This window comes from Orycteropus afer, unplaced genomic scaffold (assembly GCF_000298275.1).
Source record: "Orycteropus afer afer isolate SDZICR_OR568_19922 unplaced genomic scaffold, OryAfe1.0 scaffold00131, whole genome shotgun sequence".
NCBI classification, from domain to species: Eukaryota; Metazoa; Chordata; class Mammalia; order Tubulidentata; family Orycteropodidae; genus Orycteropus; species Orycteropus afer.
This window is the reverse complement of record NW_006921718.1, coordinates 6,599,248-6,609,018: the sequence shown is the minus strand read 5'-3', so window position 1 is coordinate 6,609,018 and position 9,771 is coordinate 6,599,248. Positions and strand designations below refer to the sequence as shown.

At 40.9% G+C, this 9,771-nt stretch overlaps 2 protein-coding genes across 2 annotated transcripts in view; one reads left to right on the top strand and one right to left on the bottom strand.

Annotated features, from left to right (window-relative positions):
- The window catches only part of CEBPZ (CCAAT enhancer binding protein zeta), a 33,545-nt gene extending 26,615 nt beyond the window's left edge, over positions 1-6,930 (bottom strand). The window contains exons 1-2 of the mRNA XM_007945070.2: positions 6,775-6,930; positions 3,063-4,564 (exon numbers count right to left, since the gene is read on the bottom strand). Coding sequence (XP_007943261.1) covers positions 3,063-4,564; positions 6,775-6,930 — 1,658 coding nt within the window. The remainder of the gene's footprint in view (positions 1-3,062; positions 4,565-6,774) is intronic.
- The window catches only part of NDUFAF7 (NADH:ubiquinone oxidoreductase complex assembly factor 7), a 32,537-nt gene continuing 29,663 nt past the window's right edge, over positions 6,898-9,771 (top strand). The window contains 4 exon segments of the mRNA XM_007945068.2: positions 6,898-7,007; positions 7,142-7,181; positions 7,184-7,262; positions 7,573-7,736. Of these exon segments, the coding sequence (XP_007943259.2) occupies positions 6,898-7,007; positions 7,142-7,181; positions 7,184-7,262; positions 7,573-7,736 (393 nt within the window).

The following is a 9,771-nucleotide window of genomic DNA, read 5'->3' as shown; positions in this document are numbered from 1 at the left end:
AGGATATTCAAGTGGCCAACAAACATATGAAGAAATGCTCACGATCATTAGCTACTTGTTGTTGTTGTTATGTGCCGTCGAGTCGGCCCTGACTCATAGCGACCCCTCCTTGGGTTTCCGAGGCAGTATCACTACAGAAGTAGGATTGCTCAACCTTCCTTACCTACACTAGGCAAATTTTTATTTAAAAGATTCTTAGCAAAATCAAGAGCAATTAATTTAGCAGGTTTAAAAGCCTTTGAAGGAACACTGGTGGTGCAGTGGTTAAGTGCTTGGCTGCCAACCAAAAGATCAGCAGTTCGAACTCACCAGCCCCTCTATGGGAGAAAGACACGGCAATAGGCTTCTGTCAAGATTATAACCTTGGAACCCTATGGGGCAATTCTACTGTGTCTTATATGGTCACTAAGAGTTGACATCGACTTGATAGCATAAGACAACAACAAAAGCCTCTGAAGAAACCCAACTATGAGAACTCTTGGCAAACAGTAATTTAAAGAATTGAGGAGGGTACCTTTCTTCAGAGAAGTCAGACTGTTGTGTTAAGCAGCTATGATGTTAAACAGATGTTCAAAATGGCTATATAACAGATTCCAAACATATTCTAAAAATCAGAAGTTCTTTTTACCAGAAGAATGGACAAATTAGTCTTAGAAGAAATATAATCAAAATGCTCCTTAGAAACAAGAATGGCAAAACTTTGTTCATGTCATCAGGAAAGACCAATCCTAAGAAGGGCACCATGTTTGGTAAAGTAGAGGGTCAGTGAGAAGGAGTGAAACTCAATGAGATGGATTAACACAATAATCACAGCAAGGGGCTGAAGTGTACCAATTATCACTAAGATGGGATGGGTTGCATTCTGTTGCATGTAAGGTCACCATAAAATGGAGCCAACTCAAAGGCAACCAACAACTCCAACCTCTAATTTTCCCTCCAAAAAAAGACCCTCAAGACTCTGAAACTTCTATACTTTCATCCTTGGAACTCTCCCTAAGCTAGAAACCATTAAGTATCTATCACTTCAAAAAACTGTAGATTCTTAAGAGTCATGGAAATATCTTTGAATTTTTTTTCAAGCATACTAGCCCAATTAGTACAGTGAAATGTCATGAATTTCAAAGCCAGTAAACCTGGATTTACCATCTAACTTGGTCTCTGCCTGGCTGTGTGACCTTGCCACCAAAACTTGAGAGCTAGTAACAACTTTAAACCAAAACAAAAAAGTATGTAATACTAACAATATGAACAGAACCCAACATTTAATATTGGGCAATCCTACTTCTGTAGTGATACTGCCTTGGAAACCCAAGGAGGGGTCGCTATGAGTTAGGGCTGACTTGACAGCACATAACAACAACATGTGCTAGGCACTGTTCAGCAGTTAACGTACATGTGAAGATTACACAAATTAGTATATGTATTAATTCATTAATCCTCACTCAAGTCTTGATTCTGTTCTTACTAACTGTGTAACTTGGGCAGTTTCATTATCTTCATAATAATCCCACAAGATAGGTACCTTTCTCTCCATTTTACAAACTGAACCACAGGTTAATCTAAATGTCAATGGGGTTTGATAAGTGGTAATTTACACAGCAAACTAATGGTTAGGACATAACTCAGGCAGTGTGGCTTAAGTCCATTGTTAACCTCTACATTACAGTTTCTCACAAGGTATATGTATACAGAATTATAAAAATGGATTAGGAAGAAATACATTAAATTTTTTAACATAGCTTGTTGGGTTCCAAACTGTTTACACTATTTAAGACATTACCCCTCAATGGATGAGTTCCAAGACTGCTGGAGACAGTAACAAAATCTTAATAATACTAAAAAAAAAAAAAATCTAAATTTGCAACCCTCAATACCTCCTATTTCAAGTACTATTTCATTTTCTTGTTTACCATCTGTCTTCCCCAATTAGAATGTACGGACCTCTAGGGGAGGAATTTGTGTTCACTGTGCTACTTGACTGCTAACCAGAAGGCTGGTGGTTCAATCCATCAGTCACTCCTGGGAAGGAAGATTGGGCAATCCACTTCCGTAGTGATATCGCCTTGGAAACCCAAGGAAGGGTCACTATGAGTTGGAGTTGACTCGATGGCAGTGAGTTTGCTGGGGTGTTTTTTTTTTTGGTTTGTGCTATATCCTGAACATCTGGAACAGGGCCCAGCACATAGTAAAACCCACTGCCATGGAGTCAAATCCAACTCATAAAGACCCTATAGGGCAGACCAGAACTGCCTCACAGGGTTTCCAAGGTTGCAATCTTTACTGGAACAGACAGCTTCATCGTTTTCCCATGGAGTGTCCAGTAGGTTTAAACCACCAACCTTTTGGTTAACAGCTGAATGCCTTAACCACTGCGTTACTAGAGCTCCTAGCACATAGTAAGCACTTCAAAAATACTTACTGAAGGAATAAATTACTGAATGGTTGTGTGGTGGATAGAAGAGAGGAGATACGGGTCCAAGGATAAGGGGGAAAGGCAACTTCAATTATACCTGCAGTTTCATTTTCTAAAATATCTCAAAAGATTTAAAACACATATAGCAAAATGTTAATTCATGGATGTTTGTTATTTTTTCCTATCTTCTTATACACTTAACATGAAAACAAAAAAAACAACTTCAAAGTAACATATTAAAATTATCTAACACATAGTTTGTGCCGAAAAGGGAAGCAAAGATTGACTTACTCAAAAGTGATGGGTAATTAGTTGCTGGTGGAAGGGATGGTGGCAGTGGCATTGGGGAGCTAAATTATTTTCTAACTTTCTCTTGCCGACAGACAGACACTGCACGTGCTGTACTAACTAGAGGCTGTTGACTCCAACCCAAGACGACCCCATGTGCGCCAGAGTAGCACTGGGCTCTATTGGGCTTTTGATGCCTGCTTTCTGGAAGCATATTGCCAGGGCTTTCTTTCAAGGCACTTTTACATGGACTGGAACCTCCAACCTTTCAGTTAGCCACCAAGTGCATTAACCATTTGCAGCACTTAGGGACTCCAGGTGCTATATCCAATCAGGTTATCCCTCACATTCACATACTTACCTGTATAATGCTGCATAGTATCGATCTGATATTGTCTGTTGAGAATTCATTACTTGGAAGAGCAACATTAAAGCCTGCACACTTGTATTGAAATTTACAATATACAACAATTTAAACAGAGTGTCAAGTTGCTCCCTTACTTTGTCATCACCAGTCTGGGAGTAAGGGTATGCCCTATTTACTCCTGTTAAAAGTGCACTGAGCATTTTTGACTCAATATCTTTTTTCTTGATACAAGTCCGAAAAAAACAAAAATAAAGAGTTATTAATTTGTTAGCCAATTCACTTTCTTCATGGGAGAGGGTCATTTGATTTAAAAAGCAAATTGCGTAATACTGAGCTTTGGGGCTGATATTTGTGCGAAACAGTAGCCTTTCTACTTCACTACATACAACTCCTTTCATATTGGGATGCTTAGAAAGTAATGTCTCTAACAGATGGGAGGCTTTGGTGGCTATTCTGTTCTGAGGATCTCCCAGTTTATTCACCACCTGCACAAGAAGAGCCTTTTCTTCCTCGGGTTTGTTACAAAGAAGCTCATGAGCCACCACAAGCGCCCGAGTTTTAGTGGTGACTAATGAGTCATGACTCAATGTTTCCAAGATGTGCACAAATTCAGCCACTAAGTGTTTCAGCTGGTGTTCAAAATACCATATCATCAGTCTTCTATCTCTTGAGTCCTTGTTGCCACTGGACAACTCTTCGAGTTTGTGGAAAGGCTGCTGGCTAAAAATACGGAGCTTTCGACTGTCTGGCAAAAGGTCTGTAATGAGTAACTCTTTGAAAGTATCCAGAGCCATGAGGCACTGCTGTTTGCTGCCCTTCTTTTTAACGAGGTTCAAGAGAGTTTCTACAAACTGGAGTGTGTGAACAGCATCATCCTGAATAAGAAGAATCATGGCAGCCATCCTGTCAGCTAGCGTCCCCGATGACACTATTGCCTTCATCCAGGTAGAAGAGCCTCCCTTTTGATTACTTGTCTTACTTTTGAATAAGTTAATTTCATGTTCATACAACTTCTGAGCCAAGGTTTTATACTCTGAAACAACATCCCGAGGCTGGGGTTCCAAAGAATATTCATTGCTATATTCCAGATCATACCATTTGCCTCCAGGTTTCAGTAACAATGTCTGTCTCTCAAGAAATTCAAAAATGTCCTGTTGCTTATCTTTCTTTACTCTCGATGTGGTGCTGTTGTTCTCAGGAAGTTGTTCCGGTCTCTTCTTACTTTTGATTTTACTGATTGATGTCCTTTCACTTTCTGCTATATTTTGCTTTTTATTATCTACATTAGATCCATTTGCTTCTTTTTTATTGGTACTTTCTTTTTTAGATGGTTGACCATCTTCTTCAATTAAGAAAGTTTTTGCATACTTGGCCAAACTAAGATTTTTAATAAATGCTTCCAATTCACCTTGCTGAAGATCATCAATTGCTCCTTTTTTGCCTCCATCTACCAATTCCTCATTCTCATCCAAAGCAGCCAGCATAAGGTAATCTTGCTGGGGGAGAAAAAAAAGGAAGTTAAAAATATACTACCAATCCAATAGTTTAGTTAAACCTTCAAAAATTAATTTGAATTTGGTATCTTTGCAATCAATTAAACTGTATCATCACAGCATTGCCTGAGCTCCCACTCAAAATAAATACTTGATGGGTTAATTTAAATGTGAACAGTAAAGCCATAAAAAAGTAATAATAATAAAAACTTATCCTAGTGTAGGGAAAATCTTTCCAAATTTGACGTAAAACTCAGGGCCCCAAAAGGAAAGGACTGACTCATAAACTTATCATTTTCTCTCATATACAACAAGCACAAATTTCAATTTGTATTAGAGTACTTGGGCTTACTACACCTTAATATAAGAGTTTCTACACAGCAAATAATAAAATGACCAATAACCAAATAGAAAAGTGTGTAGAGGATATGAACATTTTGTAGAAAAAAATGGTTCTATAAAAACACAAAAAGATGTTCAACCTCCCTGATATGTACAGAAATCCAAATTAAAACTACAATGATATTTTTTAATCTATCAAATGAGCAAAAATAAAATTATGACACCTGATGTTGGGGTGAGGATGAGGGAAAAAGCTACATTAGTCCACTGCTAATGCGAGTGGAAACTGGCACAACCTCTATGGAGGGCAATTTACCAACTTCAACCACAATTACAAGGCACATATCCTTTGTTTGACTTAGTAGTTCTACAGTATTAACTTACATACACACTTAAAAATGTGAAAAAAAAATATGGATTTAAGGTTATTCACTGGGGCATTTCTGAGACAGCAACTGCAATAACTTAAATGTCCACAATAAATGACTCACTAGATAAATTAAGACAAATATAATGATTTATGAAACCATAAAACAAATAACACATTAATTCATATGGAAGGATCTCTAAGACAGTGTAACAGCATAAAAAATACAAAACAGCATACATATAATACTATTTGTGTAAAAAGTAACATACGTGTAACTTTTTTTGCACATATACATCTATATACGTGTATGTGTGTGTCTATCTATGTATATGCTTGGAATGTATAGTGTTCCTAGAAGATATAAAAGACACTTGTGTTGTTGTTGTTATGTGCCACGGAGTCCAACCCGACTCACAGCGACCCCTCCTTGCGTTTCCCGGGTGGTATCACGGAAGTAGACTGCCCACCTTCCTTCCGAGGAGTGGCTGATGGGTTTGAACTGCCAGTCTTCTGTTTAGCAGTCAAGTGCCTAGGCACTAGCCACCAGAACTCCTAGAAAAGACACTTCTAGAAGTTACTATTTCCTGAAGGGAAACTGGATGAGCAGAGATAGGAGTGGGAAACAAGATTTTTTCACCAAGTACTCTCCGTCCCTTTTTTTTTTCCCTTCCTTTTTAACCTTTTAAAGTTTGTATCACGTGGATGTGGAGCCCAAGTACAGAGCAAACTGCTGAGTCTGCCCCTGTAGGTTGTGTTTCTACTTCTAATCCCCCAAAATCTAGTCTCACAATAAAATAGTATTTTTAAACATAAGTCAAATCTTGCCATGTATGTGTTCAAAATCGTCTAATGAGTTCACATCTAACTGAAAGCAAAAGCGTGCTTTCTTACCTCTCTAACCTAAGTTCTTACTACTATCCTCTTACCTTGCTCTGTGTCAATCATATTAACATTTTTGTTGTTCTTGGAATAATACGTCAGACACATTCCTGCCTCAGACTTTCTTTGCATTTGCTGTTCCATCTAAATGGATGCCACGGTTCACTCTTTCCTCCCCTTCAGTTTTTGCTCAAATATCTTCTCAGTGATACTTTTCCTGATCATCCTTTTCCTTGCTTTATTTTCTCCCTAGCACTACTCAGCATCAAGTCGGTTTACTGTTTCTGTCCTAATTAAAATGTATATGCCAAGAGCATACGGTTTCTGAAGTGTACAATTAGTATGTTCTTGTACTCTGTGCGAACAGATTTGAATCCTACACCACTGGAATCTAAACACTGATGCCACGAGGTCAGAACGAGTCCTCTTCGATTTGACTGCGTGACTCTACGCCACGTCAATAAAAAGAGGACCGCCTATACCCTAAGAAAAGTCAATTTGAGACGACTTTTCTTCTGTTAAGAGCTGTGGAAAAGAAGAGTGCAGGAAGCACACAAAGCACAATCCGAAGCTACGGTCTGGGTCTCCCTTTTTGGAGGGCCCGGAAGCCCGCGGCCATTACCTTGGTGCCTCCGAGCCGTAACACTTCTTCCAGGGAGAACCCACTCTCGTCTTCATCGTTGTCATCCTCTTCGTCCTCGTCTGGATCTTCTACCGTCTCTTCCGGGCCCCAGGGCCTCTTGGCATGGAACTCCAAAGGCTTCTTAGCTGCAGCCATGGCTAGCTAGCAAAGCACGCGCGCACTGTCCGGAGCTTACTTCCGCTTTGCCGAGTGACGTACTTCCGGGTGTGTGTATGTATGTATGTATGTATGTATGTATGTATGTGTATATATATGTGTGTGTGTGTGTGTGTGTGTGTGTATATATGTGTGTGTGTGTGTGTATATATATATATATATGTGTGTGTGTGTGTTGGGGAAACGAAACATTTCCTCCCGGAAATGGCCACAGTCCCCGCCCCCGAGCTGGTCAGTACGGCGTGTAGAGCTCAACATGAGTGTCTTCTTGAGAGCCGGAGCTTGGCCACTGTGCCCCGCCGCCCAAGCTGGTAGGCATCTGCGCCTCCTGAGCCCCAGTGCAGTGGGACCGCCTGGACGCCTTCCTTGTAGCCCCTGTTTGGGGATCGGGAGTTCATTGTAGCCGTAGGCGCTCTGGGTTTACACGAGTGGCTGTGTGGTCGTGGGTACTGCTCGCCCCCTCCGCATCTTGGTGGCGGTGTGCGTGACTTTAGGTCTTGATCCTGGGTTAGGGAGCGTTTAAGGGTTAAAGAAGCTGCTTTGAGATCGCTCGGGTTACCTTGCGTATGTAAATACTAAGGTTTTTAAGGGGTTCTGTTTGATTTGGTTGTTTTTTCGTAGTCATTCCTTACCTTTGGAGAGGGCAATGCTTCAGCTCCGGGAAAGAGCCTACAGAAAACAGCCCAGTGACTCCGATGCTGCGGCATTTTATGTACAAAATCAAGTCTACTGGTCCCATTACTGTGGCCGAGTACATGAAGGAAGTTTTGACTAACCCAGCCAAGGTAGGAGTCGGGGAGCCGGAGGACCAAGCCGAAGAAGCAGATTTGCCAAGTTTGGGTTCTGTCCGATTGCCAGAAGGAGCCCGAGGGTTCTCAGCCCAAGCAGCTGGATTGTTTTCCCAGCGAAAATCTTGGGATAGATAGATGAATTTCATTTGGTCCTTCCTGGCCCAGTGGGTTGGTAGTTGTGATTTACTGCTCATTTTAGATAAGATGATCTCAAAAGACATAGTCACCCACTAACTCAGGTTGTGTCGTCCTGAGGGAGGCTTCGTTAATTTATTCTGCAGATATTTACTGGGTACCCAGCAATAGAGGCAAAGGGCCGGGGATAGAGCGAAGAATAAAACGCCTCCTTCATGGAGCTTAGGGTAGAGGTATAAACTAGGTAGAGGTATAAACTAGCCCCTGCTGGGGTTAGGTTCACTGGCTCTCAAGTTGATAGAATCCATTATTGTGTTCGTGGTCTAAACTTTTCCAAAGAATAACTCATCTTTTGTGAAGTTTAATTATGGCCAAAACATAATTTAATAGCATAAAACATTTATTGGCCTGTCTATAATTTTTAAATCCCTTGAAGAAAAATGTTGATTATTTGGTATTTGAAATTAAAGCTACTATATGAATGAAAGTTTTTACAATTAAAGACTCAAGTTTATTTGTTAATTGCCAATAATTATGGAAACTGGATTTTCTAACAGTGTGTGAACAAGTGACTTATTGCTTACAGAGCACTTACTGTCTGCCTAGCTCTGACCAGGGCTTCACATGGGTTCATTCCAGTTCCGTCCCCTCCTGAACATTTGCATTTCCACCCTAGATGTACTTACTCAGACTCTGCATTTTAACAAGAATTGCAGAATCACTTTTATCACCTTGTTTTGGGATCTCGTTAAAATGTACATTCTGATTCAGTGTATCTGGGGTGGGAATCCAAATGATAAGCTGGAGGCCAAATCAGAATGAACTGGTTTGAAGCCCTGGCTCTGAACTAAGCAGTTTCGGCAGTTAGGGCCTAACAATCTATGATGAATACATTTTTTTCTCCATTTTATAAATGGAGCTGCTAAGCTTACTTGCTGAGATTGTGCAGGTAATAGGAGACAAAACTGGGACTGGGACCAGGCAACCAGATTCCAGAACCCATACTGTTAGCCCTTTGCTGCCTCGTAATTCAGTATAAATGCTGTAATGAGAGTGTGTTCCAAGGGTTATGGTAAGTTAGGGGAAGGATAGCCAACTGAGGACTAGTCAGGAAATGCTTCTAAGTAGCAGAGGTTCCTGAGTTTATCCTTGAACTATGAGTGAATTATCTGTTGGAGGAAAGGGGAATGGTATTCAGAGAAATTGACCAGTATGAACAAGGGCTCAGAAATAACCTTGCTAGAGCCCCAGAGGTGTGTGACAGGGTGGCAGATATAGGCAGGGACCAGATCTTAAAAGGCTTGGTGTGAGTTGCTTGTAGTTTGGTCATTACTCTGAAGGCGATGGAGAACCTTTGAAATTGTTTGAGCAGAGATTTGTGTGTTAGACATTTTACTTGGATGATAGGTGAACAATGGGCTGGATGTGGAAGAGGCTGTTGGCAGAGAGCTCAGGACAGATGCTCTGGTAGCATAGTGCCTAAGGCACTTGACCGCTGGCGGTTCACACCCACCAGTGACTCCTTGGAAGGAAGGTTGGGCAATCTACTTCCATAGTGATACTGCCTTGGCATCCCAAGGAGGGGTCGCTTTGAGTTGGGCCGACTTGATGGCACATAACAACAACAACAACAACAAGTGCCTAAGGTATTTGACTGCTAACCAGAAGGCTGGTGGTTCAAACCCACTCCTCGGAAGGAAAATTGGGCAATCTACTTCCATAGTGATACTGCCGTGGAAACCCAAGGAGGGATGGTAATGAGTCTGGGCCAACTCGACGGCACATAACAATAACAGGTCAAGTCAGTGGTGGTGCTGATAAAGGGGACTCTAGTAATCTTAAAGTCTCCCACTATGAGTGTGGAGTCATCTATTTGGCTTTTCAACTCTTTTAA